Source organism: Crocodylus porosus, unplaced genomic scaffold (genome assembly GCF_001723895.1).
Source record: "Crocodylus porosus isolate Cpor-Errol unplaced genomic scaffold, CroPor_comp1, whole genome shotgun sequence".
Classification (NCBI taxonomy): Eukaryota; Metazoa; Chordata; order Crocodylia; family Crocodylidae; genus Crocodylus; species Crocodylus porosus.
The window spans coordinates 26,586,837-26,612,174 of record NW_017728914.1 but is presented as its reverse complement, the minus strand read 5'-3'; the positions used below and the strand labels follow the sequence as shown (position 1 = coordinate 26,612,174).

Here is a 25,338-nt window from a genome sequence, read left to right as displayed (position 1 = left end):
TTCATAGAGACCAGAATGGCTTAGCAATGGACTGAAATACTGGGTTCGAGTATCTGGCCCAGAAAAACTGAGTATAAAGCAATTGATTGTTGACAAATGTAGGAAAAGGCCTTTGATTGGGTGGACTAGGACTCCTTGCATGCTACAGAAGGTGAAGAAAGATGGGTATTGTCTATAACTGTATCAAGTGGGTTAAATTACTTTGAACTCACAAGCCCAAGGTCTGACAATAGGACACTTCAACTGTCTGAATACCACCAGCTCTGAACCTTCTCAGGTACTATATTTCTCTCCCTTGTGAGAAAACACGCAGCAAAGTATTTCCTGCCAGCCTCGCTGCTCTAGGCAAAGGAAGACAAATATCTGAAGTAGCTTCTCATAACATCATCACATCACCCGTGTTGGCAGTGATGACTAACCGTACAAACCCAGAGAAAACATACTGAAAAGTCTGAGAGAGGCTGTTTGGCTAATATATGAATCTTTAAAAAGAAGACCTTCACATTCCGTGTTAATCTTACGTGGGCATTCCTCAAGCCTCTAGGGGTCCTGTAACCCCTCTTGACTAGCAATCCATTTCAAACTAATATCCTTCCTAAATTCAAAGAAAAAAAGAGAATCTCCTGTTGTAAGAAACATGACAGCAGTTGGTTTGTGAGCATAACTATGAAGACTGAGTGTCTCCTTCAGCTCCTAGAACCTCTTTGTATTATGCTACCCATTTTTATTTCTAGGGTTACTCCAATTCCTTTATTAAATTCATCTGCCAAAATTTGTCACAGGGGAAAAAAAAAAAAAAAATCTCACAAATACTTTAATTCTACTGAAACATACGGCCGGAGGGAGACAGGGCTGATGGTAGATATTTGCCCACATTGCTTTCAGGAAATGCTATTATTCACCAGCCAACCTCAGAAGCATCAGATACTGGGACCTGGGTGGACAATCCATTCTCTGTAACAGAACAGCATGTGCTTCAGAAAGGCTCCAAGGAAGGTATGCTTCCTGAGCTGTTGAAGTGCCCAGGTCCATATGAAAGAAGGGGATAAAAGGTATTTAATCATGACTCCAGGATCTGTTCCAAATCCTGATATTCAAAATCTGCATGTTCTCCCCCAGATACTAAAATGCCTAACACTAAATAAATAAAAATTGGGGAAAAAAAATTATCTAGTGAAGGAATTGCTGCAAAAATACTTGCTATTGGGAAGGGTAGGAATCTGATTTTTTTAAAGCTGGAACCTCCCCCAGTAGTTGTACCTTTGTAACAAATGCTTCATAAAAAGCAGAATAAAGCTTACAGGCAGGAACTATAAACTAGACTCAAAGCTGATCATTTACATCTTTGCAGATAAAACAAGATGCTGGGAATTTCACTGGGTTCTGCTTGAAGAAGAACTACTAATTAATGTTAATTGAGAGCAATATCTAGATGCACAAAGAACAAGCATCCAAAACTGTTACATATGGAACAGGGAACTCAGTGCTCTATTTAAAATAGGACACACACACACACACTAACATATATGCACATAGATATAAGAATGCAACAATCCATAATCAAATATGATAGGCCAAATAATTCTTTGCAGCAGGCCAGGGGGTCTGTAATCAGGGCGCAAACCTAAAACTGAAAACTACCTTATAAGACCCAAGAGAGGAGTGTGAACTCACTCAGAGGTGAGCATTTTGCTACAGCTCCTGGTAAGTTTCTTGCCACACATCTTATGTTATTACATTTTACGTTGAATACACAGGAGTAATGCTTTAACAATGCAGAGACAGTCTGCTTTTACACCTCAATATCTAGTTTAACCTACTAAGGCTTTGGTGGATAATATTAAGAGTATTTTATTTGAAGAAAGAGTAACAATAAATTGAATTAAACAGTTACTAAAAGTTGCCTCTTCAGTGCAACACTGTCGTATACCACTACAAATCCATAAAATAAATACAATGCTTGTAGTAAATACACCAACAGCCTCCAGAAGTTAGTAATATCAACAATGCCACCTAGCATGTGTGCGCTACATTTTACAGGTGCTCATTAATTTACTAGTACTTCTTTTTTGGACTGGAACTTACTAAAAACTTATACTGCATAGGGTCTTTTAAAAAGCCTTTTAAAAGAAGTTATGAACTGACTGATATCAATTTAAAATCTATGATCCCAAAAATCTGTCAAAACTTTTCCAGTAAGAGGAATAACAACCATGCACTGTGTTCTATACTTCTCTCATGTCTCCAGTTTATCTCAGCTACAATTTTTAAACGAGTCCAAGGAGCTGAGATGCACTCTCATGTGTAAAGTACCTTATGTACCGCCATTAAAATAGCTGCATTATGCATGCCAATAATGGATGACAATACAACCACTTGTGTAAGTAAAGCTGCTCATGTGTGGAACCACTTAAAGGATCAGGCCCTAACCTAGTAATTTATGGGCACCCCATTATCGGACCCAAATCTCTTAAATTGCTGTTCACGCTCAGTTCTGAAGCTCTTCCCACAGTTTGACTTAAAATCAGCCTTGCAAAATTATACTCAGTCATAGTAAATAAACTTTTCTGGCACGAAACAAGCAAGTAAAATATTGATATAATTAAGATATTGGACATAAGAGCAAGCACAATTTGTACCTTCACCGCTAAATTTTCATAATCTATCTGCAAGGCTGACTCAGATGCAAAATCTATACATAGCCAAGAAAGAATGAGTAACTTGTACTAAGTAACTCCAAAGCCACAAAGCAGTTACTGCATCCCGTACCTTCCACCAGAATCACTCTTAAACATTCTCTTTAACTGTCCATTGCAAATTTTTTTAAAAGACCCAAACTGCAGTAACTTCATCTCAACCCTCAAGCACATCCGCCCCAAGATACCTTTTCAAACCGTTGCCCAAGTTGCTCTCTTAACCATGTGGTCTGGTTTTTCAATAGTGAGCTGATGGGCACGGATGAAGGCCAAATGTTTTTGAAAAGTTGGGCCACTTGCAGAGTAAAGATTCAGGGCTCTGACCCTCTTCCCATTAAACTCAAAGGCAGGCATCTCATTGGCTTTTATAATGCTAGGGGCCTACTCAATCTCCCACTCTTGTTAATACAAAGATCACAGCTAAATATTGAAACTTTTCCTTCCGTACCACATTCTTCAGAAGTTGCACGCATTTATCAATCCTCGCCATGTCCCTATTACCTATGGAAGAAATTAAACACCTTGTATAATGGATATCTGTGGCAAAATGGTAACTAATAATGCCTCACTCTAATAAATAAAACCCAGATCTCCTGCCTACTGCTACTTTAACCACAAGACCATCCTTCTCTTTAATTTCATGTCAACATTCTAAAAAAGGGGGTGGGGAATTGGGGACAAGACAGATATTTAAGTTCGGGGTCAGTTGGCCCATATTAGAAGAAACCAAAGTTCTCATTTGAAAAAACAGTGCACGTGTGTAGAATTGGACCTATCTGGAACTTAGGCGTCACTTAAAAGTATCTATTTCCTCCATTTACAGGGAACTTCAAGCATCCTTCAAGAGACAAAAGGTCTTTGCACTCCCTACAACTATGAGGGGTTTTTTTCTTTTATGGCATTCTTTGCTGCAGGCTTGTTAAATTTTATTATTGTGAAGTATATTTTAATAAAATATTATATTAGTAAAATGGCCAGCAGGATACCTTTTGACACTCCATATAGCCCATGCTTTTCTATTTAATGGTAAGTTAGAAATACAACTTAACCTGAGCATCTGATCTTTCATATAAACATCTGTAATTGTATTTGAGGGGGAAAAAGGAGCAAGGGTCATTTTTCAGATGCATACCCAGTTTGGGTAAAAAAAAACAAAACAAAACAAAACCCAACAGCAAACAAAAAACACAAAACAACTTTATTTATAAGGAAGAAGCCCGAGTATAACGTTTCTCTTATGCTCTTTTCTTTTTTCTTAACATACATACAACTGTCACCTTCCCCAGCAGTAGAGATGAAAGCTGGTGAGTTATACACTAAATTTAAAAGAAAGAATATAATATTTATCCCTAAGAAGTGTGTTGGCAGAGCAAGAAACAGCCTTTTCCCAGCTGACCAACTTAGGTGCCAGGTATTAGAGTGACACTGAGCCACTTCTTTTAACAAGGTACTGTGGCCCATCCAGCAAGTCAGTAAAGGATGGGAACCACTCTGAAGGAAAAATGGTGTGGAGATGCTTTGGCAACTATGACAAGCTCCCTTCAAGGTAGATTTCACAGACTTTAAGGCTGCAAGCAACCTCCTAGTATCATGGGGTGCAGCCCCCCACCCAAGGGGTCAGGAAGTCGGCTACAGGCTGACAGCCATTGCAGTCGATCCTATGTTATTTCCAACCTTTTCCACCAACTTTTGTAAGATTATGGGAACACAGCCGATTTGCTTCGCAGTGAAAACTGTGAGGTGCTGAAGCAACGTGGAACGATTCAGAAAGAAATCACTCCAGCCTCCTGCTCACCAGCGGTTAGAGAACCGCTCACCCTGCGTCACCTCAGAGAACACAAGTCAGAAAAGAGACAACGATCAAACAGGGAGGAGACGTTCCCACACGCCAAAAACAGGGGAGCGCATTACCCATGCCAGAAAAAGAAAAAAAAAATCCGTTTTGTTCAGTTACAAAACCACGCTGTCAACTGAAGAAAAAAAAAGTTTGCTAAGCCTCCCTCTCCTATTTTCCTCACACGCAACTCTGCTCTGGGAGGGGAGCCCTGCAAAGAAGAAACTTTTTCCCTGACCCATCGTTTCAACTCATCTCTGGAGCAGTTTTAGGTCACAGCCTGCCTTTTCACTTCAAGGGGGGTAAGGAAGCGTCGAGCCCCGCCGAGCCCCCGGAGGAGCGAGAGGGTTTCTCCCCCCTTCGCCTCTGCCTCCTGAGGTGGCTCAACCCGGACAGCCGCCTCCTCCCCCAGCCCCCGCGATCCCCCTGCCCGGAGGTGGCTCTGCCCGAGGAATGGCGTCTCCACGGCCCCTCACGGGAGGCGCATCCCCGGGGCGGGGGGAGCCGAGACCCGGCGGCGGAGGAGGGCAGCGGTACCTGAAGACACAGTCGTCGCGGGGGTCGCGGGCGAGCGAGCCCGGCCCGAGCTTCTTGCTAAAGAGCTTCTGGAAGAGTGTGGGGGACATGGCGGGACGCACCCGGCCCCAGGGCGGCGTCGGCGGCTACTCCAGCGAGCCCGACTCCATTCGGGGCCGCGGTCATATGACGAGCCTGAGTCACTCGGCGCCGCCAGCGGGAGGCGGGGGGCAGGGCCAAGGGGGAGGAGCCACGGCTCTGCCCCGCCCTCACCCCCCAGGCCCCGCCCCCGCCTCCCAGCGCGGGAAAGGGGCCTCCGCACTCAGCCAGGTGCTGCTGCTGCTGCCTCTGCTTGTAAAGGTGCGTGCTCCCCTCGCCTTCGCCCCCAGGGGCTCTGTCTGCACCACCCCGAGTCCTGCCGGGCTGTGGGAATGTCAGCCTGTTTGTACAGACGGGTATGTATGTACGTACGTGCTGATTCGCTCTCACCTGAGGAGCCTTTTTATACCAAACATTCGTTATACTCTTAGGCGAGCAGTGGGGTGGAAGCCTGCAGTAGTTGCTTTGGGTGGGGCACACCAAAATCGACTCTCGTAAGTGGATGTGTGCTGCTTGGCAACACGTAGAGAGTGCATGGGTGCCCCCTGAGGTTGGCTGTGCACCCGCTGGGAGCACCAACTGTGAAACCAGAAGTGTACATCCAGTTTCACCACTGATGGTTTCACACTCGGCCCCTGGGCAATCCTGCTGGTCTGCTATTGGCTGCAGGGGGACCCTCTCCCGTTGGCGATCTGGTGCTCCCCCCCAGACTCAGGAGGGACCAGTCGCCCACATCGCTGCTCCTCACTCGTCTGTGACACGCATTTCTGTAGTTGCCAGGAGGGCACATGCCCCCCCAGCAGCAACTGCTCCAGCTGGTAGCTGAGCATGGACGGCTCACACTTCTCCTGAATTTGACTTCGCTGGCATCACGTCAGCAGCAGAAGTGCTGGCGGCAGAAGTGCTAGCACTTCCACCACCATGGTACCACATGTGGAAGTGCCAGCATTTCTGCTGCCAGCGCACTCAGAGACCAGCTGCTGGGGTACCATCCCCTCCCCCAGTCACCAGCTGGCCACTGGGGGACCCCCCCAGTTGTGCCCCGCTGGTGCCCCCCCCAGACTTGGGAGGCACTAGTCACCCATACGCTAGCTTATCTCCTACCCCTCTCCCTGATCCATCAATGAAGCCTTCACCACCATCTCTTCATACCAACTGAACGTTCACCACCACCTTGTGCTCGTGTGCATTGTCTGTGTTGGCGAGTACCAAAATGGTCTTGTAAACGTGGTAGAAATGGGTCTGGGGGTCAGTACAATTGAGGTCTTGGAGCATATCCCTATTTGTTACATAGTAAAATAGGTTCCCTATATGTGAACTCAAGTTAAGCTCCATTTTCCAGGAACGCATGTACAGCATAAAGTGAGGGAAACTTGTATACAAATATATACACAGTTGTAGATGTGTGTATACATGTGAAAATATAGACTTGAATATAGGCAGACAAAGTTCTCTGGGTAAAATGCCATCCAGGAAAAGCACAGAACGACTGCTTCCTCAGCCTGACAAAGGGTCTTTGTACCTGAAAGTTTCAAAGAAAACTTTTTCCAAGTATTTGAGTTGGTCTAATAAAATATATCAGATTTACACAAAGAAACTTGTCTACCTTGGGTAAATGTGAGATTTTTATTAGACCAACTAAATTAGACAGACTTGAATATACATGAATATGGAAATATATATACATATATATCATGTACAAGTATACATATATACTATATGTAGTATATATACACTAAAATTTGTATAATTACACACATGTATATATAATATGTGTGTATATAATTATACAAATCTTTGTGTGTATGTGTGTATATAATGTAGAGATAGAGTAATATGTGTGTATATGTATATATGTACATATATTCCCACACACTCATTTATATTTCCAAAAATCCTTGTGAAACCTGACAGAGGGGCTCAGGAGCAGCACCTGCCATCATTTAAAACTAATTTTGCATCTCCCCTCCTCTGCAAACTAAAAATTGCTTCAGTGGGCCTTTACTAAGATCACTGAAGATTGCTAATGAAAGATTAAGTCTAATAAAGGCCTCTTTTTATAAGTAGCTACCTGTAGGCAAACTGCCACACCCAGACAATGGCTCTTGATTCACTGGTTCTGTCTATTCAGACATACAGGTTTGCGGCCTAAGACATCCTCAGCCTTTACAGGACTACGATATAAGGAAATATCCACCTATACACAATAAGCTTTATTACGTATAAAAGTTGGTGGCACAAAGACCCCATAATACTCAGAGAAATAATGGGGGGGAGGGGGAGAAGAACTTTTTCTTCCATCTATGAATACCTATAATCGAAACCAGGCTTTGTAATTTAATTTTTAGATTATAAGAATCCTCTTGCCTTCAATTCTAATGTTGAAGGAAGGGGAGCAGGAAGGAGGCCCTGACAATAGCTGGCAGGGATGGGGAGGTGGCAGGGAGGGAGGGAGGCTGCATGGGCTCAGGCAGGCACGGGGCAGGGGGAGGCAAAGGGGAGAGTCATGGTGGCTGTTGTCAGGGCCAGGCAGCAGGGAAGGAAGGGAGGGAGGGAAGCAGGAAGGGAAGAGGGATCACAGTGGTGGTGTCTCCCCTCCATCCTCCCCGGCCCCGATAACAGCCAGCAGGGAGGGGGAGGCGATGGAGAGGGAAGGAGGGGAGTGGGGAGAAGCCCCTCCGCAAGGCGGAGGCTGGTGGGGGAGGGAGCCCCTGTGCCAGAGGCTGGAGGATGATGCGGTGGCAGTGGAGGGAGTTTTTACCTGGCCAGCCCCAAAGGGTAAGCAGGGGTGAAGGGGGGGCTATATAAACACTCTCTGAAATCCGTCCTTCTTATGGACAATTAGCTAGTTTGCTTATAAAGATCTAATAAGTATTAAGCCAAACATATCTAGTATATGCTATATTAATAAAAATAGTTAAAATATGCATTTTCCAGCAATTCAGTCATTTTAGTGTAGCTCTTACATGACTCATCTGAAATGGCTCCACTACATTAATTCAGAGAGATATTTTAGGCCAAAATTTATGGAGCCGTCCCATTAACTTCACTGAATAAGAACTGCCGCACAGTTAATCTGTTAAGCAGTATCCATGTAAGACTGTGACCGATAACCTTTACCCACTGGTACTGAAGAACAATTTTCCACTTTCACTGAAATTTAATGCAGTCACTTTTACCAGAAGACAAAGAAACGGGGAAATGCCTAATCTCTGACAAAAACCAAACAGAACAAGAGCAGACATTGTTGCATGAATAGAATTTCCATCTCTGGGCGCAGAAACAGCTGGCCTGGCAACTGACTGCATGTAATAAAACTCTCCATTAGAGTCAAGGAAAGAAGGAGATTATTACAGAAGTGCAAGTATTTGGAGGGAAAAGAAACATTTCAATCACAGATTCACAGAAGTTTTGGACTGAAAGGGACCTTGTGAGATCATCTGGGCAGGCAGAGAAGAGCCACTCATACGATTAGAGGCCTAAAGCGCAAGCCATACGAGGAAAGGCTGACAGATGTAATAACCCACCAAGCTGTGCATCCAGTCTCCTTCTGAAGATCTTCAAGGTAGGTGCCTGTACCCACCCCCATTGAGTCTATTCCAGAGTCTGGTCACATGAACCATGAGGTTTTTCCTTATACCCAGTCTGAAACCTTCTAGGAGTGAGAGACCATTGCTCCTGGTTTTCCCCTGGGGCGCTTTGGTGAATAGCTGTTCGCCTCGCCCCTGATGCTCTCCACTGATATATTTGTAAGCTGTCACCAAATCCCCACAAAGTCTTTTTTCTAGGCTAAACAGTCCCAAATCCCTCTCCCTTCCCCAGTCCTGCAAATTCCGGGCAAATGAGTGACTGCCCATAACAAGAAACTGCGTTATTGGACAATTTTTTGTGTTTGTTGTCTGTCAAATTTTATGCTGGTATCTCCAGCCTTAGAGAGTAGGGCTGCTTATAGAACTTCTCTCAACACTGTAGTTCACTCATTCTTCTGCTTCTAATGACATTTGCATGAGATTACAGTCTTGATTGCAAACACATGTTATTTGCCTGCCCATTCCAGGTGCAAATCCCTGTCTGTCCCCGTCTCATTCTGTGCTGAGAAGTTGACTCTCACTTCCAGTTGGCCTTTGATGTTGGCCCCATCATTGACTTGCTTGATTTTCAAGCAAGCACATTCATATTTTCTCACTGTTCTTCATGCCTGGAAATGCTCCTCATAGACAGGCTCAACGTTCTCTCTCTACTCTCGTTTACAGTAAAGCCTGCAAAAAAACTGGACAACGCATGGGCCTTTGATGTGCTGTAACTACTGCTTGTCTTCTGTTGTCAGTCTCTATCAGCCTGTTTTCTCTTGTCTTGTACTTGCACTGGTAACTTCTTTGAACATCTTTTACTCAGGGTTTGTGAAATGCCTGGCACAATGGGGTCTTCGTTTTTGACTGCAGCTCTTGGACATCGCATTACTTCAAAAAACAAGTTAGTATGAAAAATAAAGTATGGTGAAATGCATTCCCCTGCAAGTCTTACCAGATGCATAGCTGAAACAAAATGGAGAATTCAATCAAGGAGCCAGACTAATTAAACTTATCAGTTGTTCGAATCTTCCCACGCGTACAATTTTATTTTTTTTAATAGGAACTTATGATTAGTAGCAACTGGCATAATGGGAATTGGCCTCAGCATAAAGTTATCACAAGAATGTGTTCCATTACTGCATAAGCAGGAAACAACTTTTACAGTGGCTTCATTTTAACCTTTTTATTTAGGCATTTGAAATCAACAGAGTTCTATCAGGTCCTTTGCTATTTACTGGTTATAGCTGGACATAGGTAAAAACTGATTTTTGAGATTCAAAGTCCTCACAAAATTCTGATTTCTAAAGAAATAAATTATAACAAATATAAATCAATTCTTAAGTGTTTAGAAAAGCACCTTATAGTGTTTTTAAAGGACTTTTCTTACAAAAAGACTCCTACGTGAAGTGACATCTACTGCTGGTTGTCATGATTGCTTTGTCCGATTCTGGGGATTCAAGTTACTAAGGTTCTTCTTATTTAAAAGGAAAAAAAATGTATAATGTGCTGAAAAGATCTCCCATCAATGTAGCATGTGCTTGAGGGGGCAGGACAAAAAGAATAGGTTTCATATAACCGACCCAAGACTTAAGGGACATTTACTACCCACTCTTTGGTCCTAGGAAGGTCTAACAGCCAAAGCCTTGAGTCTGTAATTTGAAATCAGGACTTTTGACTGGCACAAATAAGTTTCTGCTACATCTAACGCAATGCTGAGTTTAAACTGACACCACGAAGAGCTGCATCATGCAGATGATTCCTGGATGAAATCAGCAGCATGTCATTTAGACTATGCTGCCGTGTTTGTGTCAACAGCAGAGAAGTGTCCCAGGTTCCAGCAGACGGGAATCTAATAATGCAGCGACCTTGTCAAGTTTTGTTTTGGAAAATAACTTTGTGGGGGATGGGGCTTCCCTTTCTTGCATATGAACAGGGGAAGAGTTTGGGGCGGGGGGTGTTAAAACTAAGTCTGACCATCTGTCCATGAATGATCTAGTCCTAGTTTATTTTTCTGCCGGTACAAAGAAGACATTATATAAAGTTCATCCTCTAAAAGAAAAATTCAGTGCTCTGTGGAATAGTGAAAGGCACCACTTTTCTTTTTCTTAATACTCCCATCTTAAAAGAGGTTATCCTGGGGCTATGAAGAAAAGATCAGGATAGAACAGAAATTTAATCCAAAGCAAGTTTCTTCTTTTAAACACAAGACAGATGTTAACGCTGCAATAAACAGAATTACCGAATATGTAAATTAGGGCTTCTAAAAATCTCGCCTCCACTAAAAGATACAAAAACTGCTAATAGAGTGAAACAAATGTAAAAAGTGCTTCCTCATCATGGTTTAAAGGCTTATTTTAAAAACATGTGGCTGGGGGAAAAACACCATATTACTGCAATCTCAAAAAAAGGTGCTCCTAGTAATTAGGACTAGGTACCTATAGGACAACTAATCAAGTATATTAGTAATGGTGGGCCTTAAGGAAGGATAGCTCAGCAAAACTACTTAGCTACAACAATATATTTACTTTAATATTTAAACTGAATTCCACTAAATTATATATAGTTTTGTGATGTGGTAAATAAGCCATAGGATGAGGTTGAGACTACAAAATTAGCATACTGAAATGTGTTTAAAACTGCTCTTTAGTTCCCCTGGTTCTTGTTTCCAAAATTTGTAATATGGTTGAAGACCTAACCCACAGTTCTTTAAACTACTATCCAGCAGGCATGTAGTTATGTAAGGTCTACTCTCATAGGTTGGGACTTTCAAATTAATTTAACATATAAAGACGCTTAAATTCATCGAGTTACAGTTACTGTAGGCTCCTACAAAATCAGTCACCTTACTTTTGTTCTACCGAAATACCAGTCTGCTGAGAGAAGAGTTCCAAAATATATTGAGCCTCCACCTCCCCAACCAAACCCTCCAACAAATACTTTCCTACATCCTTATTTATGTAATGAAAGTCTTTTATTTGTAGGATACAGTAGTTTTGAGTTTTCTAGCTCCAAACTTGTACAGTGCTAGTGACAGGCTTCATTGAGATTACTTGCCCAGTAAGTGTTTAGACACAGATACTGAAAATCCAGTATTTTATCTAGATCTAAAATAGATATTTGTCCATATGACCAGAGCACCACAATACACTAGTTTAGGGGTGGCTAACCTGTGACCCATGTGCCACAAAATGTCACAGGCAGCCTCTGTGGGGCACACAGAAGATCAGGCAGGTACAGCAGCAAATAGGCATATCAGGCAACGAGAACAGGAAAGGAAGCAAATAGCACAGCAGCAGATCAGGCAGGGGAAGAGGATCAGCATTGTACTTGGGGAAGATGTAGAGCTAATATATGGCACACTTGCCAAAAAGACTGGCCCCCACTGCACTAGTTAAACCTGTTCAGAACAAGAAGAGCAGGAGTTGTAGATTAAAACTAAGGGGCACACAAGTATATACATTATGTTATCATTAGTAGTTTCTCTTTTCCAGCAGCATTATTCTTCCCTACAAAAAAAGTAGTCAGGCTTTTAAATGTAATTTAAACTGTTAATTTTCTTTTAAAATATTCACAAGTTGGCATAACAAAACCAAAGAGTTTTAAGTTTTACAGCTTGGTTTCCTACTCCTCCTTTTTAAACTGAGTGAACAGACAGCATCATTTACTTAAGAAACAATGCCCAAAGTCAAATGTATTTGTAAGTATATAAAAAAACAAAAACAAAAAAAACAACACTTTAATGATTTTTTTTTTTTTTTTTTTACATAAAGCATTTACCAACTTACAGCCCAGATAATACATAAGCCACCAGCACGTGTAGTCTGCACTCATGAGTCTTCTCTTCCTTTTCTCAATCGGACATTTCACACCCTAAGGTGGAACCTTTACTAGTTTTCACTTCTTGTGACAAGCAAACAGCTTAGCTACGGTTACTGCAGACCCAGTTTTTGGTACTTGTAATAACATCTGAAAAATTAAGAAGTGAAATTAGTTTATCATCTGTAAATAGATGCATTTCACAGAGAGAATTCATTAAACTAACTCTTTAGGTGGTTTGCAGAGTAACTGATATGTATTCTGTCCCTTCTAACTGGTAAGAGGCCACTTGCAGGTCAGCATTCTGGTACAGGTGAAATCATGGGTATATTCTCAATGTAAAATAAAGTTGAACTGTGAATATCTTGACTGCGATTCCTTGAAAAGAAGTAGGCACAAACAGCATGCAGACAGTCCCCCTCTTCCAGGAGTCTCATCCAAAACGCTTGCTCTCAAGAAACAGCTGTTTTTACTTAGCAAGATTAAAGCAGCAAACTCCCTTGCTACGTTACAACTCCTCCAAAAAGAAATGTAAAAAATATAACCACTTGTTCAGCTTAAATAATACTCCTGCCCCAATAACTTGTAGGAAAAATGGCCAACAGCACAACTTTGTGATCCTTGCTAAATTGCATGTTGCATTTAAGAGATAAGGATCAGAAGTACTGCTCTGATCCTGCTTGCAATGGCATCAATCTCTACTGTATATGTACACTTGTTTTTATGAGGGTTTCAGTACATTTACAAAAGCATGTACATTATCTCAAGATGCATGAGGTTTCCACACAACTGCATCCAGTATGTCCTTCTGAATTTACCAATAACTCAGAAGCCACTACAAGCAGTGTTAAGTTCTTCCAATAATGAACTGCCATCACTGTTATTAAGTACACAGAAAAGAATAAAAAACTTGGATTTGAACATCGGTAATGTTCTTGCATGTCAGAAACCCAATAGCTAGAATACTGTTGGTACAGCATAACCTACCTCTACATCAGGGTAGCACAGGACCAGTCGATGGTGCAGGGCTGGCCCATGTACTTTGTCCACACTGCATTCCAGTCTGGGAGGTGCTGGAGTGAGTGCTGCATGTGGCAGTCCCAGACCAGCCAAAGCAAGCAGTGGATCTAGCAGCATGAAGGGGAACCCAGAGACATCTCTCACCCCAATATGCTGGATCTAGCACCAACTCTAGCTCATCCACGACTGCACTGCACATGGCACCCACTCCAGAGGCTGCACTTCATATGACATCCACCCTGAACCAGATGCCACGTGGTTCACATCCTGGACCAGCGAGGTGGGGGTGGTGGGAGAAGGAGAAAGACATTCGCTGGAATCACCTCACCCAGGTGCTGCCTGCAGTGCAGATCCTGGAGCGGCATGTCCTAGGCTCTGCACGCAGGGCCAGTTTGGCACACATTGCACATAGGTCAACTGAGACCCAGGGCCAGCACTTCCGACTGAATGAAGTGGCTCCATGGGCCAGATCTCCAACATCCTTGCTGTACATCAATTAGGACTGAAGTCTAAAGTACATAACAGTCTCCCATACTTTATTTGGAGCTACTATCTGCTTAGTACTTAAGGTGGGGGGAAAGAAATAGGACCCTTACTTGGAATCTAACTGTGGAACCTTAGTTTAGGTCTTCAGTTTTGAAAGTCTTAATTATTGCAGCTTTCCTTGAAAAGGAATTTTAGAGTTTTCCAATTCAATTCTTGCAATTATTAACAGTTCATTATAGATATTTCAAAACACAACAGAGAAGGGGTGTTAAAGATACAGCCCTCAGACTTATATTATCTGTTCCACAGAGGTCCTGAAGCAGCCAGATCAAGGATGGGGCAAGCAGGGAAGGGACCCGCCAGTGAATTCTGACATATGAACCACTATTGTGTCTGCAGCAGAGAAGCAAGTGATGGGTATGATAATCCCCTTGGCAGTAAATGCCACTGCCATTCATCCCACTGCTGGAGGTGGGTCTGGATCCAGGCTGTGAGAAGTCCTAGAGTCCAGATCCACCCAGGAACCCAAGAGAGTTAGACATGTCTGCATTAGAGCCACAAGATACAAAAAAACATAAGTCTGGTCAGGGTGAATGAGGTATGAGGGCAAATGTATAATCAGGGGTTTTTCTTGAACAACCAGAAGCAGCTCTTACTTATCTTTAAAGAAGTAAATATCCATTGCAGTCAATGAAACCTCTCACATTTCTTAAATTTTAAGCAAATCCCTGGTGCTCTTAGCAACTTGTGGGCTTGTTATACACATGTCCAAGTGGTTCTACTATGTTAATGCAAGAGTGCTCACCACACTGCAAGATCAATTCCATGAACAGGGATCCAGGTTTTCTGTTCACTGTAGAAAATGTGGATTTTTCCCTTTAAAGGAGAAAAATCACAGGAAACTATGGGTTTCCCCTTGCAGGCTGGCAGGGTTCCAGCCTGCAAGGGGCTGTGGGAAATGGGGCGCAGGAGGCAGAGAGCACCATGTGCATGTGTACACATGCTTGTGGCAGCCAGGTGGCTTTCAATTATTTTGAAATACCTTCTGTATTTTTTTTTTACTAGTCTCAGATACAAGCTTCCTCTGCTGTAGCTTGAGGCCACGGTAAGATAGTTTATTTAAAACAATGGCCTCAGGCTTCAGCAGAGGAAACTTAGGTTGGCAATTAGAAGAAACTTGCCATGTATGAGGGCTGTCAAGCATTGGAACATACTACCTACAGGGGTTGTGGAATCTCCATCCTTGGAAATTTTCAAGAGTAGATTAGACAGACACTAGGCTAGATGGGATGGTTTAGTCAAGGAGGATCCTGCCTTGAGCAGGGGACCAGACTCGATGTCTTCATGAGGTCCCTTTCAACCCTACTTCCCTGTGATTCTATGAACACTATATATTTCCTGGTCTATATAAGCTATGACAATTTTGACCTGCACATTTTAAAGTACTTACCCAGGTTCTAGGTATTTGTATATACTCAACGTCTCACATGCAAATACCATCTTTTCCACTGAAAACTTCAATAAAAGCCATTTTGTACTAATCATGGTCTCTGGGATGAAACTGGTCTTTAAACTACTGCATTATTTAACCAAATATTGACCAATTAGATTCTTTTCTGAAAGGATATTAGACTGAAGTGGCACAGCATTCTTTAAAGAGAATGGTGTTCAACCTAAGAAGAAACATGCCATCCAGTGGCATGCTGAGAATCTGCAAGTGAAAACTTCAATAGGGAAGTGATTTTATTTCTGTATAAGGCATTGACAAGACATACCAGAGTACTGTATAAAATACTGGTGTCCCTTTTAAGAAGAATTTGGAAAAACTGGGGAGTATAGAAAGGGTCACAAAAAACATTTAAGGACTGCAAAATGCACCTTTCACAGTGACAGCCCCTGAAAGCCCCATCCATATGACTTCATAAAATAAAACTAAGAGGTGACTTGATTACACTGAGTATGTTCTTAGGGAGAAAAGAGTGGGTACTAAATTTAACAGAGAAGTATGACAAGAACCAATGGCTGGAAGTGCACGAGAGTTAGAAAACAAACAAATCCCCCTCTCCCCCCCTCCAAAACAACCCCAACATGCATCTTATCTATAATAAGGAAGGTGATTAGTCAGTTCAGTCCCTTTGCCAATGGAAGTGGTGAATTTTGAAGGCTTCACAACTGTGCAGCTTTCTGGAAGGTATGTCCTATTCAAACAACATATTGAATCCAGAGAGGTAACTGGGCATAATGTAATGGTTTGGGTGATGCAAGTGGTCAGACTGAATGATCTAATCGACCCTTCTAGCCTTAAACTCTGTGAATCCATGAAATAGCTTCTTGAAATACTGACAAGGAGGGAAGAATAAATTATGACTTATGTTTAGGTATCAAAGGGCTTAAGGAGCTGAGAGCCTTGACTGTAGATTCCAGAAAACAAGAATGGAATGGCTGTGTGGTTCCCAAGACTTTTCATAGCTTTGAAGATAGACCAGACAAAACCAGCTGCCTTCAGGCATGATTTTTTTCACTACAGTATCTTTGCTGTTCTCTAAAACTTCTATTAAGGCACTTGTGCCAGAAGTGGATGTCTGAGGATTTAGATAGTTGAACAGACGTTGATGTACCAACATGGAAAAAACTTACTCTCACCCCTGCTTTCAGAGAGTATTCTAAGCAATAGGCTACAGAGGCAGACTAAGTGTGGCTGGCGTGTATATGGAGGCTGATTATGGGGAAGATTTTCTGAACCCTCACTGTCCTTGTGCTTTTATGATGTGTAGCAACTTCACTATAAGTATGTGAAAGTCCTCACTAATATACATTTCTATTAGTAAGCACTATTATCCAATAACACAAGGACTTTATGTGTGGAAGTCCAAATGAAGAGTTAAAATCCCCAGTATGGCTCACTCTTGCAACACTTCCATTTTTTTTTTCCAGATTTTACATTGAAAATGACTTACTTATAAAAACTATACACTTCTTCCCACTCTCAGTCACCTGTCATTTGCGTATGAAACATTCTCCTGTTTCCATTACATTCAGGCATCCCTTCAGGAGGAAGACACACACTGCCACTAACTGGAATTAGGTGATGCTCAGATGGTTTAACACCTGGTGAAGCTTTAACAATAGAGCAGATTTCTCGCCTCTGATGTGGAGACTGAAGATATAGGAGAAAAAAAAAAAATTTCAGCCATGAAAATATTTTTACACGTGAGCAAGCTTTTCCTGCATCTCCTTTAAGGAATACTCAGTCAGAACTGTGCACAAATACTATGTGTACTTAATAAAGGTATAATACTATTAAAGATTACACATATCAATATGGGAATATTAAATTAAGAGTACTGTTATATGCTTAATAAATGCTAAGGCAATATCTTGATTTTTTTTTATGTTAGGCATTTAAGCACAGCTATCATTAAGAGCTTTGTTGAAGTGTGCATTAACTATGGCGTATTCTATCATAAAACTACTCAAACTTGAAATTAAGGCGTGTAATACATTTACAACCTGATATACAGTTGTTTCTTCACGACTCAGAGGTGCAGGAATAATTTCTGCTGAATTCACATATGGACCCGTTGTATTTAGGAATAAATCTTCATCAAAGGACGCCTTGCACACTGGTGACAAGTTAAACTATAGTTCAAGCAAAGTACAAGAAACAAAACATCAATATTGCTTGTTTAAGTAATAAATATAATTGAACTTAAATTATGACTTCTTCACTGAAAAGGCCTATTGCTGCAAGAATAAGATTAGAGGGAATAAGACTGAGTGGGGATTTCAGCTTTCAACTACCTGAAGGGGGGTTGCAAAGAGGATGGAGCTGGACTGTTCTCAGCAGTGGCAGATGACAGAACAAGGAGCAGTGGTCTCAAGTTGCAGCAGTGGAAGCTTAGGTTAGATATTAGAAAAAAAATCAACACATGAGGAGAGTAGTAAAGTACTGGAACAGGTTACCCAGAGGTTGTGGAGTCTCCATCTTTGGAGGTTTTAAAGACCCAGCTAGACAAAGCTTTGGCTGGGATGATCTACTTGGGGATGATCCTGCTATTAGCAAGGGGATGGTCTAGACAACCTTCTGAGGTCCCTTCCAACCTTCTTTTCTATGATTAGGAACAAGAGATTCCTGATTATATAAAAGAGTCTTGTCTGTCACCCAACAATTCATTTATATTTTCTGATTTGGTTTCTTTGACTGTAAAACGGAATCAATTTGTAGTCCAAGAAAATTAATCAGAAAATACGAGTCTTCTCAGTTAAACTATCCTGTCTGTGCTTGTTAACAGTTCTTTGTTTTTCTCTGTGATTAGTTCTGGGTGTTGGTGTTTTCCTTTCAGGACTCTTAGAACTCACAAGTTCAAGTCTGTAAAGCAAGTTCAGGAAATACACATTTCACACACAAAACACTGGAGGAATCCAGTAGGATTTTTTTTCCCTGAATTTCGTTCCATATTGTGAAATTGTCTTCTTGAAGCAGCACCCTTCCCCAACCCCAGGTTTTATTATGTCAATTAGGAAATACAATTAGTGTATTACAAATATTTTGAGTCTGATTCGTGATTTTGTCTCCTGTTCCTATACAGAACTGAAAAGCTCATTGGCATTACTGCAATTAAAGGGTACCTGTACACATGCTGGGAGGCTATTCTGACATGCTGTAATTACAGTGCACCAGAGCAGACTCGATTAATCAAGTCTGCTGGAGCACGTTAATTAGCGCACTTCAGCCAGCCTCCACATCTCGCGTATCAGCATCCCCACGCTTCAAAATGGTGGTGGGGGTGCTTTAACTCAAGCTTATGTGATGACTTTACCTAAAGTGCCCCTGCTACCATTTAGAAGCATGGTGATGCGGATACACAAGACACTTGGGGTGATTTAATTAAGGCAACTCTTGGACCTAATCTAATTAAAGCACCCCTCCCCTCACCACCCCCCGGGCACATGTTAAAATGCCAAAAGAGTTTGAAAATGTAGTTTCAATAAGAGTATTACCCATTTTCATTGAAATTGTTCAAAATGAAGAGATAGTACAAATAAAGCTAAAAAGTGTTCATTTTGGTATAAGTGATTTTAAAAAAGTAGAACATTTGATTTTTAACACACAAATATCTATTCTAAACATTTTGACTGAAGTTTAATAATACCAATTTTGTTGCTCAAGATTTTGATTTGTAATCAGACAACTGCACGCACAAGTAAAGTGTGCAACCATACTTCTAAGTCTCTGAATTTATAAAAAGAGGTTAGCCAACAGGGCTAATTCTTTCTACTGTTTTACAAAGGCAGTGGCCACCAAGATTTTAATTAACTCCTTACCTCTAAATCTTCTGGGTGAAAGTATCCTGTGCTTGTTAGCAGTTCTCTGTTTTTTTCTGTGACCAGTCCTGGGGAACTCATTTCCTGTGCAGAAACAGGGGAGAGAAAGAGTGTCCAAGTTGTAAACAAACCTTCCTGGCAATTTCAGTCTCAGGGATATTACTGCATTTCCTGTGCACAGAACGTTAATTTGAAGAATTCCACTGAAATTTACCTGCAATTTCAAGGTCTGATTCCTAGAGTTATGAGACTAAATGTCTGAATGATAGAACAGTTTTTGCGTTCTTCAAATGATGATAAAGAATTAGGTATTGAAACAAAGCAACAACAGCTTACACTTCAGTACCCACTGTTTGTGGCTGGATTGGACATTTCCTCTCATATAATGGTTCAAGATCAGAATAATTTCTTTATTTTCAATGGATTCTCCTGTCATTCTAAATTTAAGAAACAACCTAGAAAGAACTAGGGTTTTCATAGATTTCATAGATGTTAGGGCTGGAAGGGACCTCGGAATATCATCAAGTCCAGCCCCCTGCCTAGGGGAAGGATCCCAGCGAGATAAACATCCAAATGTTTCTTGAAAGAGTCCAGAGTAGGAGCCTGTGCCACTTTTGGAGGGAGTCTATGCCAGACCATGGGGGCTCGGACAGTAAAGACATTTTCCCTTACGTCTAGCCTAAAACGGTCTTGCAGGAGGTTATGACCGTTAGTCCTTGTTATCCCCTGGGACACTCTGGTGAACAGACCTTCCCCCAGATCCTGATGCACACCCCTGATGTACTTATAGGCAGCCACCAGGTGCCCCCTGAGCCTGTGCTTTTCCAGGCTGAAGAGTCCCATGGCTCTCAGCCTCTCTTCATAAGGCCTATTCTTTTGCCCTCTGATCATGCGTGTGGCTCTCCTTTGGACTCTCTCAAGCTTCTCCACATTCTTCCTGAATTGTGGAGCCCAGAGTTGGATGCAGTACTCCAGCTGTGGCCTCTAAAAGGCCAAGTACAGCGAGAGGATAACATCCTGAGATTTACTTGAGAAGCCTCTATGGATGCAAGCTAGAGCTTTGTTTGCTTTACCAGCTGCAACATCATATTGGTGGCTCATGTTCCTCTTGCAGTCAATTACAAGACCACTTGGGTTACAGACAACTACTTTCTGTTCTTAAATGATGCAACTCAAATCCACTAAATAATTTATTTTTCCAGAAATCTGAAAGGTAATTACGCTTGGGGGAATTTAGGTTTATTTTTTAAATCTAGTCCCATTACTTAGTTTGGTTTTCTACAGTTACTGTCCTCTGGTCACTTTCACTGTCTGCATTATGTTATCTGTACATTCATGAAAGTATATGGAACAAAACAGAGAATGATAATCCTTGCTTAAAGGAATCTACAGTTTAAAAATAAAAATGATAAAAACCAGCAATTGAAGGCCATAGGTTAGGTGTCAACTTAAATGGCATTTAAGAGTCCCTGCCCACTTTGGTTTTGTGCATGATCACAAACTCAGTACAGTACTTATAATTTTTGCCTATTTCTACTATAAAAAGAAAGTAGAGTTTCCTGGAAAAGTGGCAAATTGTTTGTGCTGCCTATTCACAGGCTAAATTTTAATAGTATTCCAAAACTCTTAACAGTGTTTTACGCATCAGATTTCTGCAGCACACAGGGCAAAATTATTTTTTGGTGCAACTCCCATTTCCTTTGGATTGTTCCATACTGTCCAGTGTTTGAGATATATCCTTCCCACCTACAGGATTTTTGGAGGTAGTTGTTCAAAATTACTCACAGCACTGACCCAACTACTCCTACTGAAGTCTGCACAGCAGTCACTGAGACCATGCAATCTTTAATCAAACCTTCAGCTACATTTACGAATAAAGCTATCAGGTGTCCAAGTTAACAAACTTAAGCAAAGTCCATTTGGGATGGCGTTATAATTTATAAAATTCTATTACAAAGGTGGCCCAGGATGTTCAGTATCTCTGTACTGTTAGAAATTACCTGGCTCTGGCCACACAAGGTTTTTTTATACAATTTGCAGTTGGAGCACTACAACAGTAAGATCAGCTGCTAGCATTTTAGCAGCCACATTCTCTAGCTCTACTCAGAACAGGTCATGTCATAACCCACATAGTAGCATCTTCAAAACATTCACCATTGGATGAGAGGTCAAAAGATGTTATCCACAGACATAGTCAATGAGCAAAACCAACTGCAAACCAATTAATTTACAACACCACAGGGCCTGATCCTGCATGTCTGGCATTGTTCTATTGTGTATACTTTAGTGAGTTCTGGGCACATAAAGAATGTGGAATCTGACCCATATATTGCATATATAAAAATAAACTTAATTTTCATTGTTTACAGTCAATATATATACCATCATTAGATTTGTCTGATCTCTCTCATTTTCAGATTGCTCTGTTTCAGCCTTCACTGCTTCTGTCATTGCCCCACTAACTTTGCAGTTTTGATTTACCCCAATTTTTTTCCAATTTTAATCTTCTATAAATAAACTGCTCAGTGGAAAGTCTTACCTTTTCACTCTCTGGCTGTTCAGATGACAGTACGTCTTCTGTCAATCTCACAGCTTCAGTTTTGATGTGTTCCACAGCAGATTCAAGATGATAGGACAAAAACATCCCCCCTTTTACCTGCTCACTGAATTTTACCTTTTTCTTGCATTTCAAGTTTTTGGGTTTAGCAATTTGAGCATCAAGCTATAAAGATAAACAATTAAACTTCACATTACAAAACAGCCCCCATGGTCAGCACACGCTATACAGATGCATAATAAAACATCTCATCAGTTCTTGAATCAGATCCTTGATCTACACCAGTGAAGCTCAACCTCCAGCCTGTGAACAAGATCCAGCCCATGAGGCCATATCATCCAACCCATTGGTCTCCCCAGAGATTTGAAAATTTGGCCACAGGAGTGTGGTGAGAGTGTTGTTGCTCCTGGACTTTCCGATTTTTAGAGCCACGGGGACTGGATGCACACTAGATCACGCCATCATGTGGTGGGGCTAGTGCACAGAGTCACTCAATGGATCTGGTGAGCAGGGTTGGGCTGGTGAAGGGCCGTATCTGGGGCCAGCATACCAAATTGCACCCACAGACTTACCTTGATCTGGATCCAGTCTATAGACCAATTTTGTGCCAGTCATCAGGCCCGCAGAATTGGAAATTTGAGCACTACTAATTTACACTGCCACTTGTAGTTACTATTAGTTATAAGTATCTGTACTGATAAGGTAACATAGGTTTACTTCAGACCAGAGATCACAACTCCATTGCTTCCGCCTTTTAGTCCATGTATTGCCATCATGGATCCAGGGTAAGCTATCACTTAATGTATCACTTAAGTCTCCCTATGGACACTGTTTGTTCTTAGAGAAAGACCCACTCTGACAAAAGAGGTGCTGGAATTGTGCAATTCATTCATCTTTTTCAGACTGAATCTGAGTATAGCATCCTTGCTTATTAGATCTGTTCTCTCAGCAAGTCAAAGTGAGTTTGGTCCTTGCCACAGATCTCCTTTCACAGGCAGTTTCCAGAAGTAAATAGTGATGCTGAACAGCTTATTCAACATATTTCTCAATAAACATAGTAGTCAGAAAGGAAAGGCTTGAAAACAGAAAAGCAAAAATGTACTGGGTTATGTAAAGTTTTATATTTCCATTAGGACTGATGCAGGTCCAATTTTTTCCCACCCCCATCTTCTGCAGACACTGCCTTTCAACTGCAGAGAAGAGATTTAACAGTTCCCATGTTTCCTCTTGAAAGGCCCTGGTCTTTCTGTTGTATGCTGAAAATAGATGTCAGAACATCTTGACACTCATGTTGTTTGATAAACATGAGTAATTGGGATACATAAAACCACTAGCTTTGGCTACTTGCATACATGCAAGGATTTAGGACCAAGTTTACAACCTTGCTGACTACTAGATGGATACAAAGTCTTATCAAAGACAAAGATGCACACATTTATAAAACTATATACAAATAATCCCTCTCACATGCTTCATGCTTATCATTACACCAAAGACATGCTAAACTAGTGATTACTGTTAAACATTTCTGATGGACAAGGCATCAACCTGTTACATTTCCTTAGTATCCACTGCAGTAGTATTGGATGTTTATATTTGGACAAAGTGCATTCATCTAAATACTCACCTTCCTCTTTGATTTTGGAGGTAAGAAACAGAAAGTGTGAAGTGTTACATCTGGAGTTTTTTCTTTCTCAGGTATAATTTTACATACTTGTTTTCCTATAAAACAATTTAATTGAGTAGTTAAATAGAAAAAGACTGCAATCACTTTCCAACTCACACAGTATAAATTATCCCTTGGAAAACCAAATCTGAGATCACACCACAGAATACTGTAATATAAGATGCTCTCTTCTCTGCCCAGCTTGCAGAAGCATCAATAAAACCTAGTTCTATTTGTAGAAGAAATTTTAATTAACATGGATTCCTTCTCCACCCAAAGCACAGCTCAGGCCCTACCACAGAGATAATGTGGCAGGCCAAGTCTTCATTCTATGGAAGCCCATGCTGTATGTTTCATGTTCATGTGAAAAGATGTTAAGGTGTCCAGGATTTTGCACATGGATAATCTTGTCCAATTTTAACGTCTTATAGTCAATCCTACCAGGACTCTCTCAGCCTCTTTTATGAGATGCTTCAGCTTTTTCCAGCCTTCATTTCCTTTCCACTCTCTTGTTATTCTTCTACAGATCAGGCTGTATTTAGATTAGATTAGATTTTTTTTTTAAACAAGCACTTATCCAGTGCTACATACCACAGCCAAAAGTTAAACACAATTAAAATCAGCAAATGTTTCTCACTCATCCCTTTCTGACAAGGCCAGATACAGCAAGTCAAAACACAACAAATACTTCCCCCACTCCAGTATTTCCCAAAGATCGCTTATATGCCCCTTCTTTCTTGTGTGTTATCAAACCTTTTATATATTCCATATATTGAAGCTTTCCACCCAGCTGAGCATTTTCCAGTCATATTCAGGTCAGCAAGAAGTAAATTCAGATGGTAAGTTAATGTAAACAGCTGTACAACTGACTGCTACCAAGACTGGCAACCCAAACTGCCTTATTGGTTTTCTGCAAGTTAGAGTTAAGCTGACTGTAAGGTAGAGAAGTTCTAGCAGAACAGCACTCCATTGGAATCAGTATACATGGCTTCCGTTACCCATTAAGTTAGACTAGTTTATAAATATTAATACTGTCTTAGTTATATTTTACCTGCAACAACAGCTGAAGCACTTGTCAAATCAGAAGGATTGTTACTGCATGTTGATGATTTCTCTCTATGATAAAAACAGTTATTTGATATCAAGTTTGCTGGAATCAAGAAAGCAATCATTTAGAGAATGTCCTGTGCCTTGTCCATTACGGAAATTCCGTTACAAATTATTTTTTCTAATTAGCCAATCACGCGCAACATTACTGGTCAAAACGAGTCAAATCCCGATGGTTTAGTCAACTATCTTAAAATTCTGAAGATTTTTTCTTATTTAAAAACCATAGAACGAAAACCACTGAAATCAAGTACTTGTAAAATATATACAGAAAACAATAAAAATATTTGGGTAGAGTGTAGTAGAGATCATTTAAATACAAAGGTAAGAAGGTAGCTTGCCTTGGTAGACATTTTTCCCCAAACCTGCAAATACAAGTATTAGCCCATTCAAACCTGTAGGACTTCACATGTAATTGAAATTAGGCACACACAGTGTCTAAGGAATCAACCTAAGACTGTAGTAAGTGAAGATATTTAGTTTATTATTTAAAGATGTGTTAAATGCCTGCTTTACAGATTACCTCCCAACATATTGGTCTTGAAGATCCTCCAGTACAGGTTCTAAAAAACAGAAATGAGACCTCCATTTTAATAGGGGTGCACTGATAGAGATTTTTTGGGCCAATACCGATGGCCAATTTT

The 25,338-nt window shown here is 41.1% G+C and overlaps 2 protein-coding genes across 4 annotated transcripts in view; both read right to left on the bottom strand.

Moving 5' to 3' along the window:
• The window catches only part of FNIP1 (folliculin interacting protein 1), an 88,052-nt gene extending 82,819 nt beyond the window's left edge, over nt 1-5,233 (bottom strand). For both annotated transcript variants that reach the window (XM_019535063.1, XM_019535065.1), the window contains exon 1: nt 5,068-5,233. In XM_019535063.1, the coding sequence (XP_019390608.1) occupies nt 5,068-5,156 (89 nt within the window). In that variant the 5' untranslated portion in view covers nt 5,157-5,233. The remainder of the gene's footprint in view (nt 1-5,067) is intronic.
• A 7,231-nt stretch (nt 5,234-12,464) lies between these two features.
• The window catches only part of MEIKIN (meiotic kinetochore factor), a 22,072-nt gene continuing 9,198 nt past the window's right edge, over nt 12,465-25,338 (bottom strand). Inside the window, exons 7-14 of one of the 2 annotated variants that reach the window (XM_019535054.1) lie at nt 25,218-25,257; nt 24,639-24,703; nt 23,549-23,643; nt 21,904-22,086; nt 19,365-19,448; nt 17,550-17,678; nt 16,997-17,196; nt 12,465-12,683 (exon numbers count right to left, since the gene is read on the bottom strand). In XM_019535054.1, coding sequence (XP_019390599.1) covers nt 17,026-17,196; nt 17,550-17,678; nt 19,365-19,448; nt 21,904-22,086; nt 23,549-23,643; nt 24,639-24,703; nt 25,218-25,257 — 767 coding nt within the window. In that variant the 3' untranslated portion in view covers nt 12,465-12,683; nt 16,997-17,025. The remainder of the gene's footprint in view (nt 12,684-16,996; nt 17,197-17,549; nt 17,679-19,364; nt 19,449-21,903; nt 22,087-23,548; nt 23,644-24,638; nt 24,704-25,217; nt 25,258-25,338) is intronic. The other variant, XM_019535053.1, reaches the window with a different exon arrangement.